Consider the following 23775-nt stretch of genomic DNA (forward strand, 5'->3'; position numbering starts at 1 on the left):
GCTTCTTAAAAAAAGACAACTATGTGTTTATGTGTGGACCAACAAAATAGATTTTGTCTCACAACAAAGTTTGCACCGTGTTATTGTTTGTTGGCTCCTGATAGGTTAACATTTCTTGGGCTATATCGCCACCTGTTGGTTTGCCATGCTCTTGACAGGGCATGACCATTTTTAATTTGGATATTTTTTCCAAACATGGCCTCAACTTTAAGTTGACAGGGACAAAATGACTGAAGATAAAAACATCTCCAAATGCTGAAATGCTGTCAGAACACATTCAGACTCTTGATAATTTAAATTAAATTTTGTTTAATTTTCTCAATTTTCATTTAAATATTCAGGTTAACGTGAACAAAATTACAACACGACAAATATTAGCCACTGATTAGTGTTTTATGATAAATGGACTGGTTCTTATATAGTGTTGTTCTACTCTAACTGAGCACTCAAAGCACTTTATACAACTTGCCTCATTTACCCATTCACACCCACTCACACAAGCACTTTTTCTACATAAGTGCTCTCTATCTTTGAGGTTAGTATCTTGTCCAAGGATATTTTGCAACCATATCAGAGCAGCCAGGGATCGAACCACCAACCCGATGTTTTCACTTTTAACAACAAACATTTGGATTTAAATACATCTTATTTTAACTTTGTGGATTTGATTTGAGGATTTATATTTAACGTTAAACACCACATATGGCTGTAAATGTGGTAATAAAAAATGTGCAGTTTAAAACTTATCGAACAGATGAATTAATAATAAACCCACATTGTCCATTGATTGAGTTTCTGTCCTTTCATTGATGACGGACTGATTATAAAGACGCTTTGGCTCAGAGTTTCCTTCTTCCTGTATTGGTGTTATAGAGTTTTGGAGGTTTTTTGGAGAACTTCCCTGTTCTGGTGTGAGTTTGGTTTGGTTTTCTCTTGTTGAGTGTTTCGGTACTCTTGTCTTGTCCCCCTTTGCTTTTATCTGCTACCTGAGTTACTTTTCTTCTGTTTCCTTGTGTTTTTGTTTCTTCTTTCCTTTTAGGACTTCAGTTTGTTTGTTTTTTTTACTTACATCGGCCATCAAATTTTGCTCTTTCATCCTGCGATTGGAAACAGTATTTTTCTACTAAACCAATTAAATTAACTAACCTAAAGGTTTTTTTTTTTAATAATGAGTAATATCATATATCCAGTATTTTGTCCTACGTGGTTTTTGTTCAGTCAAAACATGCAAATTAAAGATATTAACTTCTGCTTTCTCTATTTTCTGACGTGCTAGACACTAAAACAAGAAGCATGTTAGAGGATTAAAATTATATTTTTATGTTTTGAAATAATCTCAGGGTCCGAAAGGTGGTGTGTCCCTCGGTGTGGTCAGAAGTGTTGGAAAAAGTAGATTTAGTAGATCTTACCAGAGGACCTGGTTTACCAACATGGCCGGGTGTGCCACGTTTACCCTAAGAGAAAAACACAGATTAAGATAAATAACTTAATGTGGAAACATATCTTTGCATTTTTTTTCCTTTTCTTGTCATGTGGCTCAATTATTTGTCTCATACCACAGAGCCGGTCGTTCCGGCTCGGCCTCTTTCTCCCTGCATCCCAGGTGGTCCCTGAAACCAAAGATGGAGTCAGTATCTCTGCAGCAGACTAATACTCTCTCTTTTTAACTGTGTTTTTTAACTTACCACTGGACCAGGAGCTCCCATTGCACCAGGAGTACCAGAAGCACCCTGCAAATCATAGACACCGAGCAGTTATGCACAGATTGTGCAGCACATGTGACCGAAACAACCTTTCAAACGTGGAAGCAAGTGATGAAATTTCTGGAGTTTGATTTTGGAGTTAATTTAAAAATCCTGTTTTCAAAGATCAGGTTTCCGTGTCTCATTTTCTTTGTCTCATTCTGAAACTAAAACATGAGATAAATGCAATGAAGTGTTTGTTATAAAAATGTTATGTAAAATAGTGTGATTCCAGTTCAGCTGCTTGTAGTAGAGGCAACAACAATTCGCACAAATTAAATAGATTAGCGTTCTCCTTATCCATACTGACTGTTTTTTCTCTAGTTTAGCCTTTTTTGTGTGTGTTCTTGACACTGCTGTGTGTACCAGAAACGGGCCGTTACACAAGTGAGGAGAGTTTGGTGTAGAAGGACAGAGCATCGAGCAGGAGGAAAGATATCTACTCCTGAGGAACAGAAGGAGCATCACATGTGCCCCACAAAATGACCCACATCGGGCTATTCATGGATGTTTCTGACAAAATGTGTCAGGAACAGACTTCAAGAGGTTGGCATGAGGTCAAAGAGTCCATTGATGTTACGTAACCCTCATGCCACATGCTTAGGTCCCACTAAAGGCTGTTGGGACCTCATGCTAGGTCCCAACAGCCTTTAGTGGGGCCTGCAATCACAGCCCAACGCTGTGCAGCAACAACAGAACTGGCAGGGCCATCACTGGTGCCCTGTTCTCTTCACTGATATGAGCAGGTGTGTCAGACGTATCAGAATCGTTGGCAAATGTTATACTTTATTTTTAAGTACCACCACCAGCAGCGTGCCTGCCAATTCTGCTGTTCTGAGACAAATGTCAATCAGGCTGCACAATGGCTCAGGATGGTTTCTGCTTCCTAACTGGAAAAACTGACTTCCATAAAGTTTAACCTCCCTCACAGAACAGAACATTGGTCATACGTGCTCTTTGCTTCAACGGGTCAATGGTAATTTCATCTAAACATCTTTTTACCACCTTGATAGCACAAAGATGCATACAAGTGTACATCTGGGCATTCAACACTAATCCAGTGCCAAATGAGTGCCGTGTGATTCAGTGAATTTGATATATTTACATACATTAGGGCCACTTTAGCCTCTCTGTTTCATCTCTCAGGTGATTGAGATGTAGCTGTCTAACTAAAAGTGTCTCTGTTTAAAGCTTAAGCACATAGACATTTACAGTCCCTGGAATCACCAGCTAACTTCACAAGCTTGTATTTGGACACCGTCGAACCATTAAATAATTTTTCTTTAGATAATTTAAAGCAACTGCACTGAATATTGTTCCTTTCAGACTTAAACTATAATTCCTACTATTCTCTCAAAAGTGAGAGTTAGCTACCTTCGCTCCAGCTGCTCCAGCCTCGCCTCTTGGTCCAACAAGTCCACTGTGTCCCTGTTGTAGAGGTTTAAATTCACAGACTGGTTAGTTCTTGATATTTCATACATGAAAACTAATGAGTAATAATGAGGAAAAAGGACTTACTTTGTGCCCTCTCAGTCCTGGATTACCTGGAAGTCCTGGGAATCCTCTTGCACCCTGTATTTAAAAGTAATCACATCATTCCTGATCGTGTTTTCGCTCACTGTCTCTCAGATTAGAGTAGGTTATTGTATCACTATTATCATGACAATAGTAGGATTAAATATTTTTTGGCATGACAACTGGTTACCGCTGATCCTGGGTATCCTGGTTCTCCGGTTGCTCCTGCAGGTCCAGATTGTCCCTGGAAAAGACCATCAGGTGGTTATGGAATAATTACAGATAAAAGAAGAATCCTCATCAGTATCTGTTACATGACTCACATCAAGTCCAGGTTTTCCTGGTGGCCCATCAGGTCCTCGATGACCCGGCTCCCCCTGCAGACACACACGTACAGTCACATTTAAATTTCACTCTTTAACATGTAAAGCAGCATTAGAGTTAATCCAAGATGAAGAAACGACTGTACCATCAGTCCTGGATCTCCAGCTTCTCCAGGAATTCCTTGACCACCAGCAGGACCCTGAGCAGGAAAATTAAAGGTCACATTTTTAGGCCCACTTCCTACAAAGTAAAACTAATATTTGGCTCTAAAACTTCATTAGAGATAAAGACTCACTGGTGGTCCAGACGGTCCTGGAAGTCCTCGTGATCCTGCTTCACCCTGAAATGGCAAACGATTATGCACTGCATTTTGAACTCTTCAAGCTTCCGGACTTTGCATATGTAAAATATGCAGTTTAAAAGTGCTCACCCTGGATCCTGTTAGCATTGCAGATGGACCCGACTTCTCGCTAAAACCCGAAGCCATCTGTGTCACCAGGTTACCCTACCAGGAAGAGGTTGATCCAAAATTAATCATTCATGGAGAAAATTTGATTTGTTTGTTTTTTTTCTTATGAAATTTGCATTAACTAATTAAAAGAAGTTGGAGAGCAGCTCACCCCAGGGTGCGAGGGATGCCCAGGTGGTCCCGGTTCTCCTGGATTTCCTGGTATACCGGGCTCACCATCAAATCCTGGAGGCCCTGGGAAACCCTGCAATTTGCATAGGTTAATGAGTGGCACCCAGAAGGTACTGACTGGTTACATGACCAGAAGCTTAATTCTGACATTTTGTTCGCAGTTTATGATTTTACTACAGTTATCCACATGTGAATAATGTGTAAATGTCAACGAGAGGGTGTGGTATCAGATTCGCTGCATCTGCTTGAGGACTTTGAGGGCCTTGAGGTGCTTAATGCACCTTTATACTTGAAAAACTAAGAACCCCCCAGCGTTCAGTAGCTGGCAGCTACTGAACACTGTTAGCAGCAACAACTTGACAAAATTATTTCCTGTGGGGCTTTATCAGTCTCTCACACTGTGGTGGAGGAGTATTGGTCCACGCTTGAGATTTTCATTGAGATTTTCGGTTGTTCATTTATGCACAGCTCTCTTAAGGTCCCATCACAGTATTTTAACTGGATTGAGGTCTGGACGTGGACTGGACCACTGCAGCACTTTGATTCCTTTCTTTTTCACTCATTCTGTTGTAGATTTGCTGCTGTGCTGTTAAGGTCAAGCTTTATCTGTCTTTTGTGGCTTGCTCAGATGCAGCTTTGCAAACCTAAACTGTGCTGGCATGTTTTTTTTTAGAGAGAAGAGGCATTTTCCTGGAAACCTCTCCAAACAACCTATAACAGAGGCCTACAGAGCCTGACATGTAGCTCTTGGGTTGTTGCCTCATTTTTGAACCTGCTAAGGATCTGATGACTTTTATTACATCCTGATAAGCAAAACACTACAATCTTTACCATGACTGGCTATTTTATGCTACACTATTGAATGTTCATATTAAATATGGGATAAGCTTTAAAACGTGTCTAAAGTAATACATGATTTCCAATGTTGTTTATATCTTTATCAGTATCTGGCATCAGCCTGTCATCAACTTATTTGTATGTTAAACTGCTAAAGACTCACTAGCTCACAAGCACACTGTGCTGCCCCTCTACAGCTGTCCTGAAGTCAGCCAATCATAAGAAACTGACTAAAAGGAGGTGGACCTAAAGCTGGGCATACACTGTGCAATTTTTTCAGTCGCGTTATTCAGCTTCTGCTCAAACTGCACGATTGACTCGCAGGGGTTAGAAGTTCATAGGTCACGATGCAGGGTCTCACACACCGATGCTCTGATGCGACCTGAGTGCTCACCGTAAAATGAAGGTTATAACAGAAATTCTGTCGCTCGCTCTCCCTCTCCGTCTTTCACTCACACAGACACGCACACCACCACCATCAACTTTGCTAAATTGCAAATGAAAAACATGATCAGGCAGCTGTGATTGAGCAGCAGTGTACATCCAACTATTTTCACGGTTGTTGTGGTCTTGACAATTTTGTGAGGCCTCATTGAAAAGGCTTGGATGAGCTTGCCATAGTTCTACAAGTTGTGCCTCCATCGCTTGTGTCCAGATCACACGCTGCACTGCCGTGCTGCGCCGTCTTTTTCGCTGACATTTGTGTTTGCGCGTGCGCAGTGTGAGAAGCTGCGGTGACAGTCTCACGATGGTCGTGAGGTGTTAATCGCTTCTCGTTACCCCACGTATACTACACGATGCACGACCAGTAGCGTTTTTTGATACGGGCGACACGGGCGGTTGCCCGGGCAGCATCGTGGTGGGGGGCAGCATTATGGGCATCGGCAAAAAAAAAAAAAAAAATGCTCGTACTCAAGCTGCCCCGACATCAGCCAGCGCATATTGGGAATGGCATAGGCACCGATCGGTTTTCTATCGCCCATTTGCTGGGAGTAAGGGCGCCCTCCGTTTGCGAGGTGCGCCTGCTGCTTGCAGCACAGGGAGGAGAGGGCGGGGGATTCTCTGGCTGGCTGGAGCAGCATCTAATAACCAACTCGCAAAATAAAAACATAACAACAAACACGAAAACACCAGACATTATAATACAGACTTATAATTTGCACCAATGTTTTTTCGAAATTCTATACGCTAAAAGTGAGCGCGAGAGCCCTCGGTGAGCCTGCTCGCTGCCGAAGTCAAAGTAAACTTTATTGTGATCTCTGCTACATACAGTCCAGTATACAGAGAGACGAGACGACGAGGCTCCAGTTACAGCAGTGCAAGTAAACAAACAATAAATATAAGAAGAGTAAGAAAATAAATATGCACTTTAGGACTCGGGGTAAAGGGATCAATAACAATTTAAAATTTATATTTTATATTTTGATGATTTAATGTCTCACACACAACCCGTGGAAAGGGGTTCATAATGTTGTAAATCCAAGCCCATTATGTATTCATGATTTGAATCCTGGGTTGTGTGAAATCCCAGAAATACACCTTAGATAAAGTGAATCTGTGAACCAGGGTGTACGTCTATTAGGTTATGTTGTGATCCTCGAGTTGGGGGATTTGTGTTCATTCTGGAGTCCAAAATTAAAACCAATGGAAGATGGACAAGAAAAGTCTGTGAAGGTTCTCAGTCATCCAGGTCATCGTAGTCAAAGGACTATGGACAAGAAAAGTTCAAAGCCATCAGGTGCTCAGTTTAGAAAAAATAGAAAAGAAGAGGAGGAGAAACGAGTAAAAGATACAGGTAAGCAGATGTGTCATTGGATAATGGCAGGTCATCCTGAAACAATCAAAATCAGAATCAGAATACTTTATTAATCTCTAATGATGTGGATTACAGTTGCTCCAAGAAGAAATGGTAAAAATAGTAACAGTAACAGACTAAACTCCAAACAATACATTATGTTACAGATTTTAATATTAATTAGTCATTGTCAATTTGTCCTGTCCTCATTGTATGACGAATTATGATGGCTGTTTGGTAGCCGTTTGCATACAATGCATACTCTCCCTCTCTTCATGTGTGTGTGTGTGTGTGTGTCTCTCTGGTGAATTTCGACAACAGTTTTATGTTAATGTACAATCCTTAATATGTTTTATGTGTGTGTGTGCGTGTGTGCGCGGGGGGGGGGGGGGGGGGGGGCGAGGGAGTGTTTGCCCGGGGCGCCAAAAAGGCTAGGACCGCCACTGTGCACAACACATGATAAAGGCCAAAATTGGGCCGATCACCAAAACAGTCGCACGACTCAAAAATCGGCTCAAAATGGGGCAAAAAAAATCGCACAGTGTAAGCCCAGCATTAAAGAGGCAGCACCTAAAAAACATCTTGTTTAACATGTTGATGAACTGCGGGCTGCAGTTGAAGTTGCATTGTAGCATTCTCACCAAAACAAACAAACAGATTTTTAGTTATGATGTTGTGTTTAAATTAAACTATCCAGCAATTAAACATTAACTGTGGTAGTATAACAGTTGCAGGAGCTATTTTCTTTCATCGTGAACATCACCTATTAACTCCACCAGTTCCCTGGGTATTGGTTTCAACTTACCCGTCTGCCTTTAAAGCCTCTTGGTCCAGGGCTTCCCTGAGCCCCTGGAGGACCCTGAGCAAAGAGAACAAGCCATAAGAGCACTGAAACATTGGTCACTGTCTAATTACTGGAATAATCATGCAGTGAAAATAGTATACACTGTAAAATATATATATATATATATAAAAGTATTTTACTGTGTATTTTACAGTTCTGTACTGTACTTCTAGAATATCATTAAATTAACATAGACTGTGATTTTACATTTCAAATGTAAATTAACGTAAAATCACTGTAAATGTCATGAAACATAGTTTTCTTGTTTTTTTAAATGTATTTGTCTGTACATATGCATATTTAGATTGTTAAAATACACTCACAAATGTATCATAATTTCACAAATATTTGTCCGTTATTTGAAAGATTGAACTGTTAAATTCAAATGTAATGCTATGGAAAAATATATAAAATGATTCTAATAAACTTTTTTTTACATCAAATAATAATTATTATTATTGTTGTTTAGAGCGATTGTGGCTCAAGAGTTGGCAGTTCGGCTTGTAATCAGAAGGTTGCCGGTTCAAGCCCCGGCTCGGACACTCTCGGTCATTTGTCCTTGGGCAAGACACTTCACCTACCACCTACTGGTGATGGCCAGAGGGGAATTATAAAGTGGAATTGTAAAGCGCTTTGAGGGTCTCAAAAAGCGCTATATGAATGCAATCCATTATTATTTAAACCAACTGTTAACTGTATATTTCTGTACATTTAAGTATTATTATTCATATTGCCACATTCATTGATCTTGTTTATGGGTAAGTTCATTGTTTAATCACCTTAAAATGTTCCTAATTTAATGTTTAAAAGCACTTGAAAAAGGCAAAATCGCATGTAAAATTAGGGCAACAAACTGTATTGTCATTACTGGAAATAAAGAAAGTTATTTTCTGTTATTTTATGGTATTATTTTGGTGCCCCAGCTGCCGGAATATTACTTTTTTCTTAGGATTTATTTTTATTTTTATGGTGTACATGAAAGCATTTGTCCTGGTAATTGTAATAACAAATGCTGGTATTACATTTTGCTGCCCTCTACTGTGACTCCACTTATCATGTGTAATACTGTGACAGCAAACAGAAAGATAACAAGGACAGAGAGGGGGATGAAAGAAAGAAAAAAGCTCACCGAGGGTCCTGAAGGTCCAGGAATCCCCACCACCTTCACAACACAAGAAAAATTAAGTTCATTAAATGAATTATTAAGACCTCTATCTAGTCATAATTAATTAAAAAAGTTAAATTTATATGCAAAGTGCACTAACGCCTAACTTTTTCTTTTTACTTACATATGGGATGTCTCCTGGTTCACCCTTTTGCCCCTAAAAATAAAGCCAAGCAACACTTTTTAGTGACAATGTTCACAATTTAATATATTTTTCTTAACTGACTGTATGACTTACCTTGAGGCCCATAATTTCTTGGGAAAAAAAGAGAAAAAAATATTTTCATTTATTTTATTTTTCACAATTTATGTAGTAAATCTTACCCTTTAAAGCACTTCAAAAACATTAAAATAAAGATAAGACATAAAATAAAGTATCTAAGTTTTATAAGGGATGTAAATCTAACACAAAGTGACCATCTCTCTTCTGGATGCAGGTAAATCTGTCTCACCTATCATCCTGCTGGCACTTGCGAAGTTGTCGCACACAGGGCAGCACTCTCCCGCGGGTGTGACAGCCTTCTCACAGTTTGACAGGACCTCGCACTGTATCTCATCACAGACAGTGACGCCGTTGTCACAGACGCACACGCGACAAGGTTCGGGTTTCCAGATGTCATTGTGACGGTAGACCTCCCCATTGACATTGCAGTTTTCCTCCTTCTTCTCATCTGCAGCTGCAAGAAAAAACCCCAAAATGGCTCAAACAGATGGACAGACAACCAGGAATTCTTACACATTCTTGGGAGCAACAAACAACCGTGATCTCCTTTCCTTCCCCTGTACACAAAGCTCACCCAGGAACTCAAAGAAAACAAGCTTTCAAAGTAAAACAGACGAAATGATGAAAGTAGGCATGAATGCTAACACTAACCAGACATACAAGACAAAGAAACAAAAGAGACAAAGTCATAAACAATACATCATCATAACAGCATTTGCTTTTTTACATTATGAATTAGAAAATTTTAAAAATTCGATTTTTCCTTTTATAACATACTCATTGTTGTGGTATGGACTGAAGTTTCATTTACAGACAGGGGCGTCACCAAGGGGGGGTCTGGGGGGGCACTGGCCACCCCCAGCAAGACTGCAAAATATTAGTAATAATTTCAATAAATGTGAACACAATAGAGAGGAAGAATCATTAAAGTGCTGGTTGGGACTGCCAATCAATCAGTCAGTCAATAAATTAAAACAGATAATTATGGATTTAAAAATGTTTTCAGTGATGTCAACTTTAATAGCAGGAAATTAACTAGACATATAATTCTTTTCTATCTCTCTGTTCTATAGGTTACTTATTTTATTTATAGGTTAGGTTACTTATTTTTCAAGTAACCTATATTTGACAACAGATGTGCCAACCCAATATTTTTACTGGCCCTCATATGGCCGCCGCTATGAAAAAATTCTGGAGCCACCCCTCTTCACAGAGCACCCTTGTAGTTTCACTCATCACATTTTAAACAAGTTTTTAAACGAGTTTTTGTTGTTTTGTTTTTTTTCAGGCTAATTTCAGCTAATCAACACATATTTGATCAAAAACTTGTTGCGGGGGGACCAGCAACAAATTTCTGCCCTGGGGCCTCATTAAAGGCTAGTCCGGCCCTGGATCAACCATAAAATAAAATATATTTTCAATCACATAAAATGTGAACTTTTTACCTGTTGCGAGGTCTGTACTGGGAATCAATGTTGAAGCTGCAGTCAAGCACACAGGGCAACACTCGCCCTCTGGGGTCACCGTTTTTTGGCAGTCACCGAGGTCCTCGCAAACCACGTCCTCACACATGGCGGTCCCCTTATTGCACACACACACCCGACATGGCTCCGGGCTCCACATGTCATTGTCGGCATAGACTTTTCCATTTTCTGTGCAGGTGTCTTCATGAAAGAGAAACTCAGTTAGTATGTGCTGCAACGGGCTGTCACTGGATTTTAAAAAAGGATCTACTTTTTAATGGAAATTCCCACAACTTTGCAAATTTACTGGAAAACACACATTTTAAAAATAAAACATACTCATTTATGAATCCATACTGTTGGGTTCCTTCAAAAATACAGTCAAAAAATGTAAAGTATGTGTGTTTTCTAGTCCTTAAAATACCAGCATCTTACTCTAACATGCATGAATCTCACGACCATGCCCACAATCATCCTTCTGGTGCATCATTAAGCCGAACTTTGTGCTTAGAGCAGCAGAAATACATCATCACAGGTGCATGTAAAGAAATTACAAAAAAAGCATTAAACATGACAAAGAAGATGTTGATTTCCCAGAGGAATACACCTTATTTGTTGAATAAGTTACTTTCTCAGCTTGTTTTTTTGTTTTTGTTTTTGTTTTTTTTGGGGGGGGGGGGGGGGTGGCAGTAAAACTGGTCGCAGCTCCATTATTTCTTCTAAGAAACACAAAAGAATGAAGCTACCTTTTTTTATTGCACACATTTAGTTGAGAGAAGTGAACTTATCTGGCAAAACGTTCATGTATTCCTTTTGCAAACTGAAAGGGAAACTCGGTACAGGTTCAAGAACAACATTTCACAGTGGTGTGCAGACGACGGAGCTTGAAAAGGAGGGCATCGGGCTGTAAGAGAGAGCAGAGTACCACTGACGCCGGGACAAATGTGCAGGTTTCATTCCAGTTTTACCAGTTTGAGTGACTGAGCACACGGGACAGCACTCGCCCTCTGGGATCTCTGCGGTCTGGCAGTCACTTATATCCTCACACACCATGTCCTCACAAACCACCGTCCCCATTTCACACAAACAGACTCGACACGGCTCTGGGCTCCATATCTGATTGTTGGAGTAGAGTTTGCCATCCGCTGTACAGGAATCTTTATGACAAAGAACAGCAGCTGACTTCAGTATTATTTTCTGTGTCAGCTGTATATAATATAGTAGCTAAAAGATCATTAAAGCATCATTGTGGATTAGTAGTTTATGGGTTTGCACTTTTGCTCTGCCAGTTTTACTGAAGAAAGCAATATGATCTCCCCCTGCTGGTAAAGCAACTTCTGCCTGTGTGTCCATTTCAGTTTTTGGAGAGGCAAAGCATGAAATGTACACAGTGGACTGGTGTGTCTATTTTGCCCTGTTACTGGGTTGCAACACAGATGGAGCCACGAGGGAAACTTAAAATGCCATTACAGAGGACCAGTTAAACTCATTCCCAGCTTTCTACTTTCACTCTGTGACACCATCAGACTAACTTTCTGTGTCACAGTTCATAAAGAGTTTTATTTATCTCATACTGGCCCGTTATGTAGCCCCTCATTTCATTTTACTGCCTTTTACTGATCCCACCTTAAATGGCCACTTACTTCTGATTGGACAACTTCTGGGAAAACAGCCAAGGGGCAGCACCCAATGATTATGAGCAACTTCCTACTACTTCCTGTACTTTGTCAAGACAAGTCTGCTCATTGATAAAGTAGAATACTTTTGGTAACTAACTAGTCAGAGCAAGAAAACTGAGTGATTACTCAAAGTAATCACATATTATTTGAAGTCTTGATAATTTTTAATATGAATGTATGCCGCAGTATTTTAAGAAAAAGCACAAAAATTCTCCTTAAGTGTATGGAATAATTATGATTAATTCAAACAGTTTGAAATGGGAACTTAACTGTGTTTTACTGACCCTCCATCGACCCCAACCACCTCCTTCTATGTGCATAATCACTGTAACTTTGTTAACTCAGTTCCACCTTTGCCCCCATCATAATTACTTGATTCACAGTCTCTGTCTTCCACTCAATATCACTGCATTCCCATAAGCACTAGCTCTGCTCTGTGTTTGGGGCTAATTCTCACAGGTCAGCATGCTAACACTTGTTACACTTACTGAAAGTTAGCAAACAGACATTTTTTTTTAAATAAAATCCCTTTTAAAACATTCTTTGTTTTAATCTCATTTGGCCCAGACTTTATCTCACTACTGATGGACTCTCCTTCTAGAAAAACCTCAAGCTACCTGTTAGCAATAAAACATTTTTTACCAAATTACTTAATAAATTGATGAAGTACTTCTGGACTTCCTTTGACTTCTTGATACGCATTTATGCAGTTCGGGTGAGGTGATACCTTAAGACGTTTTACATGTATTTCTTTGTTCTTTTTCAGTTATTAAGTTCTTTCAATCATATGACCTCTATCTTCTTTCGGGCATATGACCCTGTAGCATTAAGTGAATAAGGTCCCAGTCACACAGCCCTACAGACTGGTCATTGACCATTGGTCATCTACTGGTCATGATGGGGAATATTGTATTCTCCGACTGGCTGATGAAAAACTCATTGTGACTAGTTTGGTTGTTGGCAGTTTGGGATTTGTCTGCAGAGACTAGCTAATCCTGGAGTAGATGTAAAATTGTGAAAAGTTGCACACAAACGGAGACAATTCACCGTCAAAGTAAAAGTTGTGCCTTTTTTTAGTTTCTCTACTTTTCAGCAAGTAGTCAACAATTGGTTGTAGTCAACTTTGAATCTTCCATGCAAACTTGAGGCTGATAACATCGAAAGCAATTGTAACTAGGTTTTTGGTGTTGCTGATTTCAATTAATGACTGCCATCCAGCAAGGTGAGGAAATACACATTTTTCTGGTGGCAGTATCCTGTCCATCAATAGTAAAATAAGTTAACTGTAGTTAAAAAAAAAACAAAACAACAGAAGCAAATGTGGGTGCCTTATCTTGCATTCTACCTGAAGGCCACAAGATTGGGGAAAAAAATAGATTGACTGCAGTGCTTTACTGCTCACTCATTGGTTAACAACTTGCTAATAACAAGTTTTGACATATTTGGTTATTCACAACCAAGATAGCAATGGTGGAAACAGGACGTCAACAACCAGCGAGTGACGTCACAGAGGCAACGTCCATCTTTTATATTGGTTTTGATCATAACCAATACAGAGGAAAACTCAAGCAATACTTAGAGGACCTCTATGACTTTGTGTCTCTGTAGTGCTGTGAAGATGTGCTGTAGTAAATAAAAAGGGCCATAAAGTCGTGATTCGCAGCACACAGGACAAATCACACTTGTTATAAGAATACCACAGGTAATAAAAAGTGGGAAAGCAGTGTGGATATTTATGGAACAGACATCCCAGTGTTTGAATCTGTCCAACATGAAGCTCAGAATATTTATTACCAGTTTTATTGTCCGTGTTCGGAGGCTGTTGCGAGGCTTCTGAGCACACAGGGCAGCACTCGCCCTGAGGCGCCTCAGTTGTCTCACAGTCACCTAGCTCTTCACACACCACCTCCTCACACACCACAGTCCCCGTGTCACACACACAGACTCGACACGGCTCTGGGCTCCATATCTGATTGTTGGAGTAGGTCGTGCCATTTTCTGTGCAGGTATCTTCATGAGACAGAACAGCAGCCGCATGAGTATCGTGGGTGAGTCCCTTTCAGCCCATACGTCATTGTGAGGGTTTCATCAATGAGACACAGTTTTTGCCATCTCTAGTAAGTCAGGAATCCAATGTAATGGTTGCTAGCAGATTTCCGCAGTTTCCTGTAGTTTGCAAGCAAGACAATGACTTGTCTGCACTTGCTAACTACTGGCTAAATTGCAGTTACATTTTAAAAATGTAAATGGCGAACAATCACCTTCAAAGTAAAGGTTGTTTCAAAACTTTTACTTTGAAGGTGAACGCTCTTCAGTTTTATTGCCACTCATTCCCAAGTTGGCCAGTGATTGCAGATGAGTTGTTGCTTCCCATGAAAACTGCTATCGATCAAGGCAATCACAAGGAGTTTTCTGGTGCAGCAGCCTCTTTGTGACCGATTTCATGGCAATTGCCAGCAGCCTTCACCATCCACTCGACAACTACATCCATTCATCCCTTCATCTATTAAATATAGCTTATCCAGTTAACTCATCTGGAGGGAAAGACAGAATAGATCCCAGCCCAATCAAGTGATATAATCTCTCCAGCATGTCCTAGGTCTGCCTCTGGGCCTCCTCCTGGTAGGATATACCTGGAATATGTCAACTAGGAGACGAGGCAGGATGTTGGAGGCATCCTGGTTCCTGCCCGAACCACCTCAACTGGATCCCTTCAATGTAGAGAAGCAGTGCTTCTACTCCGAGCCCCTCCCAAATGATGGAGCTCCTAAACCTATCTCTAAGGGAGAGGCCAGCCACTTGTATCCCTGACCTCATTCTTTCATTCACTACCCAGAGGTCATGACTACTGCTGAGGGTACAGACTTAGATTGATGGTAAATCAAAAGCTTTGCTTTTATGCCAGCAGCTTTGTTATCATATCCCCAGCTGTATACAAAAACACATTGTACTGAAAACCTCACAATGACCAGCTGAAAGGGAGCTGCAGGTGGATTATATCCCCATACTGAAGGTAGAGCTGCAGTGGTTTACCTGCTTTAGGTTCTGTCGTGTGAGTTGAGCACACGGGGCAGCACTCGCCCTTTGGAGTCACCGCCATCTGGCAGCCACTCAGCTCCTCACACACCTCGTCCTCACACACTACAGCCCCCGAGTCGCACACACAGACCCGACACAGCTCTGGGCTCCATGTCTCATAGTTGCGGTAGACTTTTCCATTTTCTGTACAGCTGTCTGAGTCAAGCAGAGCAGCAATCAACATCTGGAGAGGTATGTGTGTATTAGTATTCTTTAAATCAACCACAGAGAGAGGGTATTTCTTCTGGAGCAGTAGATCTACAGCAACACAAACCCCGTCTTTAATGTGATGTATATTAATCCAACAGGATGCACCAGCTGCCCTTTAGGTAAGAGTTAATCCATTCAATAGATATGTAAAATGGAGGCAGTGCTGTTTGGGATATAGAATAACTGCACTCTGCAGCACTTTTTAATTTCTCTAAACTGCTGTGTGAAGGTTAATTAAAAATCACCCTACATGGGAGTCAGTTCCATGTAGGGTTGTGGAGAACAGCACCTTATCTACAAGGAAAGATACTACTGTACTGCAGTGTCTTTACTTTTTTTTTCCAATTTAAGGCAGTATAATATCTAAAATAATCAAATTGACATGAGTTCAGTGACCCTACCATGTACTGTAAAACCTCACAGCCTGAACAAGAAATATTCAGTGTCTTTGCTATAAGGTTACAGGAAGAGTCTCTCCTCACTGGTGTGGGAAATACACTAGGAAGACCACACCAACAGGACGAATGATTCACTCACATTTCTTACTAAAAATATATGGATTTTAAAACTTCTTTAGGAGCATGTGGCGTCCAGCAGACTCCAATTTTCTCAACAAAAAGCAGCAGTGAACCCAGCGCACCGTGACTCGCACAGAGCAAAATGCTTGTTACCGTAATCATGATTAAATCCTGTCAAAGCTGTTTAAGTCCTTTATCAAAGCAGCTTTTCAGCAAGTTTCAATCTGAGCAACAGTGATCTTTGAAAGTGCACCCACCCAACGTCAGTTAGTACTGGCCACTTTATTAGGTACACTTTACTAATTACATGGTTGGAGCGCCTTTTTCCTTCAGAGCGCCCTTAATTCCTTGTGCCATAAAAACATTCTTCAGAAATTTTGGTCCACGCTGGCATGACCATATCACGCAGTTGCCGCACATCCATGATGCGATGCCCTCCAAAGGAAATAACTTGTATTGGAATAAAAACTATGTAATGAAATGTCACAAACCTCAAATCATCTCAAACTGGTTTCTTAAAGATGACAATGAGTTAAGTGAACTGTAATGGCCTCTACAGTCACCAGATCTCAAACCAGTAGAGCACCACTGGGGTGTGATGGAACAGGAGATCTCTCAAATCTCTGAAAAATGTTTCCAGCACTTTGTTGACTCTGTGCCATGAAGAAGCAGTTCTGAAGGCAAAAGTATATACGTCTTTTTCCCCTCAGGTCAGTAAAAGTAGAAAACTCTGTGAAGGAAAAATCAATTTAAATGTTGTGCATATTTTAAAACAGCCTGCAGGGGGCGACTGTGGTTGTATAGAAGTCTCAGCTTCCTTAGTAAACTGTTTCCTGATGAGTTTCGGGGTTCAGGTATTCAGGTACTTAGGTCAAACTGAATAAAGCATGAAACTCATTATGGTCTTTAATTAAGTCCGAAAGAGGACAAGCCAGTATATGCTCATTGGCTAACAGAACTTTAACCACACCTCAGTAGCCAATGAGCCAGTGACTATTAGTTTTGTGGTTAGAGCCTGTTCGTTGTGACCGGTTTTAAATGTTCAGCTTGAGGTTTTATGTGATGTCATGGTGCCTTCATCCATCTTTTACATACAGTCTATGGACAGTGCAAACTACAAAGATGTCTTTTACCTTTAAAGTCAGCTAAACATAAATGGGAAAAAAATTGATTTCAAACTGAGACACTTGATCTTATTACCAAGAATCTCCACAAACATCCTTCTCCCTCATGACAGACACTTTTAGGTAAATTGTAGGGATGCACCGATACCGATACTGGTATCGGGTATCGGGACCGATACTGTAAAATGTGGTATCGGTTAACTCGTAAAAGTTAACTGATACCACGAACTGATACTAACTTATTTCATTAATCAGAGGGTGAATTGTCATTTTTGTTGTAGTTTTTTAGATTGGCCACTAGGGGGACATCCCGTGCTAAACAGGCACAGGGTTAGACGAGTGAGACTGGCGGCTCCAGATAAAAAAAGAGAAACTGGAGGCTGCTGTAGCTAGGCTAAACAAAATGTCAGCAGTGTGGACCGGAACAGCCAACTTTACCTCGGGTTTTGGAAAAGCGATGAAAAATGTCAAGAGAAAATCCACGGGCAGTTAAAATAACAGAGGCTCTGACTCATTTTATCGCTCTGGATGACCAGCCAATGCCGGTCGTGGAAAACATAGGATTGCACCGTCTTCTCAGCATACTCGAGCTGCGATATGAAATTCCCAGCCGCCCATACATCAGGGAGATAATGGTGCCAAAACTTTCTAAAGAGGTAAACACAAGCAGTGTGTGCGATGTCAGTCCTTGGTTTAACGGCACAGTGGACTGATGATCCACGGGCAGATGGGGAGTTCGTTCGTCAATGCCAAATACTTTCGTTATTTTGTTCGTTTGTTTATAATATGGACACTCTGCAATAATTTAAAAGTTTATTTTATTCTCAAACCTAATTTGTATTTATTTTATTCCAAACAGAGGTGTTTATTTATTATTCTGAAAGCTCGAGACAGTGCCAATAGTTCAGTGATATTTTTGTTAGATTACAATGTGGAGACTCTGCAATAATTTAAGAGAAGTGCTTATTTTTCACTTGAAATTTTTTTGTGGTCATATTTATTAAGATATTATTTATTATTGGCAGAGAATAAAATAAAACCTGTCTTCCAATTCATTGCATTTGTGTGTGTGTGTGTGTGTGTGTGGTAGAAGTATCGGTTTTTGTACTCGGTATCGGCAAGTACTCAGATCCAAGTATCGGTATCGTATCGGTTTGAAAAAATTGGTATCGTTGCATCCCTAGTAAATTGCTTCTGAGCAGTCAGTGACTAGACTGTGGTTGAATTTGACAGCTCCTGGCTGCGAATGCAACGATAAAAGTGTCTGTATGCAAGTATGCAATCATCTCTGCAACAGCGACGTCTCTTGTCACTCAATTATATACATAAAACAAGGCCAGACGTGTAGTTTTCATGTCAAAAATCTATCAGCATGTCAGTTAATCAGGGGCTAAAATATAAGGTGAAAGGAGCCTGTTTAAATATTGTAATTTAGAAAAATGACAGAAAACAGAGAGCTGCCTCATTCAGCTGCAGGGTCCTGGGGGTAAAATAAACAAAAATGCACTTATTTTCAGAACCCTCTTATTTAAGTTTTTTATACCTACATTCAGTTTTCAGTGACCCAAATAAATTTTTCTTGAATTAAATGTACATTCCAGCACGTATTAACATATTTATGCAGTGTAAGAGGGCAGATTTAGGCACTTTCATCCTGCTGGCCTTGGATGAAGCTGAGTCCCTGCCATGAAATCATCCCAAAACCATCAAGAAACAGTAAAAACATTAAAAAAAAAAAAAAAAGGGGGGGGGGGGAGAGAGAGAGAGAGAGAGAGAAAAAAAAAGGTACAAATGGCCACCTGCTGCAGGCTTTCTGAGTGCATTTTAATCCTGGCAGTTTAGTGACGTCCCTAAGCACTAATTATGTGGTAGAGCCGCTCCCCACCAGGGAGGCTGCTTCTTAAATGCAGCAGTTATTTCAGTGGAAACCACAGCGGCTGTATTATACGTTGGGCTCAGAGGCTGCGGTTTCACTTTATTTGGGAGGTGCCACACCCGGAGAAACCTCCTGCCATGAAACCTGCTTCACCCTGTAGCTGCAGCGTCTTTACCAAGAAGAGCTCTTAATACCAGTAATTAACGCTGGCATTTAATCTGTGAAAGCTCATTTTTCTTCATCACTTCTGCAGATAAAATGTAGTTTTTTTTTCACTTAAAATTTATACTGCAGACTTTATACTCTTGGGCAGTGCCTCAGCTATTTTTATGTGATTATAGCTTACAGTACAGCATGAGGTCAATTAACATGACTAGCTGTGGTTTTCTTTTCAGCTTTCCACCCACACTTTCTGACTACAGGCTTAGTTTTTAAATCATATTCAGTTCGCAAAAACAGGACTTCAGACTAGAGATTCACAAAGTGAGGGATGAGTCATGTTAAGATGATTTATGATATGAAAAAGGAACTGTAATATTGTTCTTTACCATTTATTAAAACTTATTTCAATAAATAGGATGGGAAGGTGATATAACATCAGTCTGTGCTAATTTCTCATACTTATTTTACACCAACAGTCTATAGTTTGATGTCTTTTTATTTTACTTTTTTCATCTGAATACTTTCTCTTTTAAAGGTTCAAAAACAATTAAAATGGTTGAAATGGAGAAATCCAACATTACAAACTTGGTTTCAAGAGTAACCAGGAACAGTCCTGAAGGCTATACCTTAGATTTAAAGGGTCACAATAAAGAATCCCAATCCACACACTGCTTAAAAAAATCTATAAGTGAAAAGCAAACATGTGCAGAAACTTGCACACATAAGTAAACTAAGACTTGCTGATATTGATAGTATGGAAGTTTGTTTCTGCCACTAGAAAAAAAAAATCAGATCAACTTACTTATGAGTAAGTTTCCTGAAAGTTTCCAGAATCTAACCCAAAATTTGACCTAGAGATCTCACATATGATACCAACAAAACATAATTTCAAAGGAGTAAAGAATTCTGATTCTGATTCTAATTCTGAACAAGCGTGTGGCCAGCATCATAAATCGCACAGTTCATTCATAACAACTCATATACTGTCACATATGTATTGTGACAGTAAATGTATATGCATTTCAGCTAGAAATGACTTGAAATGACTTGTGAACTTCTCTGCTGTAAGGAAACAACAGAAATTTCAGTTCAAAATGGAGGATAAACCCACAACAAATTTGCAGTTTGTAGCTGCACAAAATTAAACTTATTCACAGATTTACTTTAATCTTTACTTTTTGTCAGATATTTATGCATAACACCTAACTCGTTTCAAGGTCATATGCACCAACAGCTTCCAAATAACTTGTGAACCTCTTTAAAAGTTAGAATAACTCTCATACTAAATAAGCTAATGACACCGAATAGCTTAGCTTTACATATACTTTACATATACTCTGGAAGCGGTAGGACTATAACATAAGCAGTCCACCAATAAAGATTAGACAAAGTTACATTCTCTCGTTATATATTTATTTATATATTTTGTTGAATCTGAAATGAAAAATGTTAATTACACTTTTTAATTTGTATGCTACACTTGAAGCTGGGGTCAGCCATATTTAAGCAGCAATTCGCTACACTCTAGAAACTAACAATAACTGACTCAGTGCAAAGTAAGCAGGAAACCAGAGAATACTCTACAATGCTACACCACCTTTTTAAATATTTTGCTGAGATTAAGGGGAAATCTTATTGTCTGTATGTTAAACTGAACATATAGACTTAGTTTAGCTTAGCACACAGACTGGAAAAAGTGAAATGTGATAAAAGCCTAATTTTGGTCTAAGCTAGCAACTAGAGGAGATGTAAGGTACGCTTAGATGTTAGATGTCTCGTTAAGAATGAATTGTTTACTACTGATGATGCTACAGCTAGCTGTTCATTAGCAAGATAGTGTTTAAAGTTAGTAAAATATAAATATTAGCCCCTCTGAGGCTCATTAATGTTTTATATTAAAATAAAATTAGTTTAATTAGCACAAAAGTCAAGAAACTGCAAAAAAAGTTGGTAAGTCATCTAGCCTGTTTGTTGACTGAAAACAAAGCTAAGCAGCTGCCACAACTAGCTTCATATTTTGGCATTTGTTATAAATTATGTTGTCTCAAGCAAAAGAATTGACATGCGAAAATGGTCAAAACTATTCTATTTTACAATTAACATTTGAATGCCCCTGTCTTTATAGTTTTATAATTAGCAGTCTTCAAAGAATTTCAGGTTACATATCCATGTAAACCTTTGCCTCTTGGCTCTAAACCCGGTTTTGACTTATTCACTTTTTAATTATTAAAAAATGACCCTAAAAATAATTTCTGGTCTGAAGTGATACTTATCAGGCCATAGCTGGAGAAAATGCCATACATAAACATTACTGTTAAAAAAAATAAAATAAAAAAAAAAGGCAGATTCAGACCGAAAAACAGCTGGTGCAGATATTTTGAGGTTGTTGTTTATCCCTTTGCAGCATGAATGCTTCAGTGGAGGTATAGTTGGATGAAAGTAAGAGATGCATATTTCATATTCAGCATAGTCTTAGTCTGGGTGTGTCTTGTCTGCAACTGGCCTGAAGTCTGACCAAAATTAGTGGCCTTCTTTTGTCCGTTCCATCCACAAGGCCACATCATTATAGCCGTGGCACTCCGAACCCCTTCATTCAGCCTCGACCTCGCACTGAAATAGCCCTGTGTGCTCTTTAAGTGTGCACTGCAGCCTGTTGGGGGGGAAGTATTTTTGACCCAGGATCACATTTACTCAGACATTTGATTTTAGAAATGAGCCACATCTCCATCTTTGAGAAATCCTCACAATTTTTGTCATTTCAGTGTCAAAGCTTTTATCAACTTCAAGACTTTCAAACAGTTTCAGTTTCTCTTTACTAATCGTCACCTGGTCAGTGGCTTGTAGCAGCTTTCCCTAAATGGTGTCTCATTAAGGCAAGATAAGCCTTTCTGGTGTTGGTTGTGGGTGTGAATTTAACCTTTCATCCCTAAACCACAAGGCCAATGCGGTCTGAGCTTTAGGAGGCAGAACATCCCAGTTTAACTTTACAGGACAACCACATTCTGAAATTCTGGAAATAAATAAATAAAACATGGATATAATGGGGGGGGAAATAACACAGAATATGAACATAAAAGTTTTATAAAAATACAGATTAAAGTGTTTTCAGAAGCCTTGTTGAATCATGAAAAATCAGAAGGCAACAAATCAAAGGAAAACATTGTTATTATATAAGAAAAACATGAAAACCTTGATCAATTAAGCACATGAACTGGTGATTTTATAAACCTGTTATCAGAACAAAAGCCCACAGAAGAACAGGAAGGATCCCTATCAGGTATCAACACAGAAAGCCAATCAGAGGACAGCAGAAGAAGTCATAATTTGGTGGATATCGCTCACCATTCTTAGTATCTTCTTGGCAGGTCACGGCGATCACCTGAGCCAAGGTGAGGGCCAGGCAGACGATAATCCTAGAGTGCAACGAGGGGCCCATGTCTGCATGCCAGACATGCAGCGTCCTCACACACAAATCGCTGTGCAAGAGAGGAAGTCAGCGAGAGCACGACCCCGAACTAAAGAATCCAGGCTGAAAAATCCCAAATATCCCTGAGTGCAACACGGCTCCTGGATGAGCGATTACTGCAAACTGAAAGGAGCTCCCTATTCAACCACCCCCCCACCAACACCTCCTTCTTTTACTCTCTCTCTCAAACTCCCTCCCTCTCTTTAGTCTCCTCTATCATCATCATTTCTTTTTGCTCTATTTCAGGGCCACCCTCCTCCTCCTACTGCATTTGCCTTGAAAGATGGCATAATTAAAGGCTGCATGAAATTAGTCCATTTGAAAGGCTGATGAAAGAAGATGGGTTGGACGGTGAAGCTGAAGAAATTTCTTTTGAAAGCTACAGTTGAGCGCTGTGCATAATTTGCAGTTTGTTGCATGAACATTTTCCTTGAATAACCTGAGGCTTAAGAACAAGATCTGCAGGAGAGTTCGCTCTTTTTGTTCCCTTGCTACTCTACGTGAAAAGAGACCCCTCAGCTCACAGAAGTGGTCTGTTTGAAAAACGTCTGTGAGTTTCGGGTGTTCTTTAGTGGCCTTTGGTTTAACAGCCAACAAAGTTAATGTTCTAGCTGATAATATAAATTTTCTTTCACTTTGGGGTTGCAGAAGACAAAAACAGAGCTCTAATACTGTTGCCTAACCTCAAGATAATCATATCCAGCAAACATTTTAATGCCGATTAGCAATCTTTTCTTAAAGTCTATTACTTGATTTCTTAACTTGGTGACGCTGTCACTTGGTGTTCGCTTGCTCTGCGGTAGAGTATCACTTCCTGTTCCTGCTCAAATACAGTGGTGTTTCTGAGTAGCTTATCTGCTTAGCAATTTAATTAACAATACATTCTTTAGCCAAAGTATTCACTCACTGTGTCTGTGCTGTTTCGCTAGCTTAGCTCGTAGCCGACCCGTTAGCACCATGGCTACTTCAACTGTCCCTCCTGCACTTTCCTGCTCATTGTGTCAGATGTTTAGTTACTCCTCGGCCTCTTTTAGCAGTAATGATACCTGTAACAAATGTAGCATATTTGTAGCTCTGGAGGCCAGGATTACTGAACTGGAGACTCAGCTTCGCA

At 39.8% G+C, this 23775-nt stretch overlaps 1 protein-coding gene across 2 annotated transcripts in view; it reads right to left on the reverse strand.

Moving 5' to 3' along the window:
• The window catches only part of LOC146491563 (uncharacterized), a 38483-nt gene extending 15092 nt beyond the window's left edge, over window positions 1–23391 (reverse strand). Inside the window, exons 1-19 of one of the 2 annotated variants that reach the window (XM_085150437.1) lie at window positions 22538–23391; window positions 11517–11705; window positions 10531–10749; window positions 9315–9539; window positions 9101–9117; window positions 8987–9019; window positions 8827–8859; window positions 7659–7712; window positions 4202–4294; window positions 4012–4086; window positions 3877–3921; window positions 3727–3780; window positions 3581–3634; window positions 3448–3501; window positions 3261–3314; window positions 3117–3170; window positions 1686–1730; window positions 1557–1610; window positions 1410–1454 (exon numbers count right to left, since the gene is read on the reverse strand). In XM_085150437.1, the coding sequence (XP_085006563.1) occupies window positions 1410–1454; window positions 1557–1610; window positions 1686–1730; window positions 3117–3170; window positions 3261–3314; window positions 3448–3501; window positions 3581–3634; window positions 3727–3780; window positions 3877–3921; window positions 4012–4086; window positions 4202–4294; window positions 7659–7712; window positions 8827–8859; window positions 8987–9019; window positions 9101–9117; window positions 9315–9539; window positions 10531–10749; window positions 11517–11705; window positions 22538–22631 (1491 nt within the window). In that variant the 5' untranslated portion in view covers window positions 22632–23391. The remainder of the gene's footprint in view (window positions 1–1409; window positions 1455–1556; window positions 1611–1685; window positions 1731–3116; window positions 3171–3260; window positions 3315–3447; window positions 3502–3580; window positions 3635–3726; window positions 3781–3876; window positions 3922–4011; window positions 4087–4201; window positions 4295–7658; window positions 7713–8826; window positions 8860–8986; window positions 9020–9100; window positions 9118–9314; window positions 9540–10530; window positions 10750–11516; window positions 11706–22537) is intronic. The other variant, XM_085150438.1, reaches the window with a different exon arrangement.
• Window positions 23392–23775: the final 384 nt, after the last annotated feature.

Source organism: Neolamprologus multifasciatus, chromosome 23, assembly GCF_963576455.1.
Source record: "Neolamprologus multifasciatus chromosome 23, fNeoMul1.2, whole genome shotgun sequence".
Taxonomy (NCBI): Eukaryota; Metazoa; Chordata; class Actinopteri; order Cichliformes; family Cichlidae; genus Neolamprologus; species Neolamprologus multifasciatus.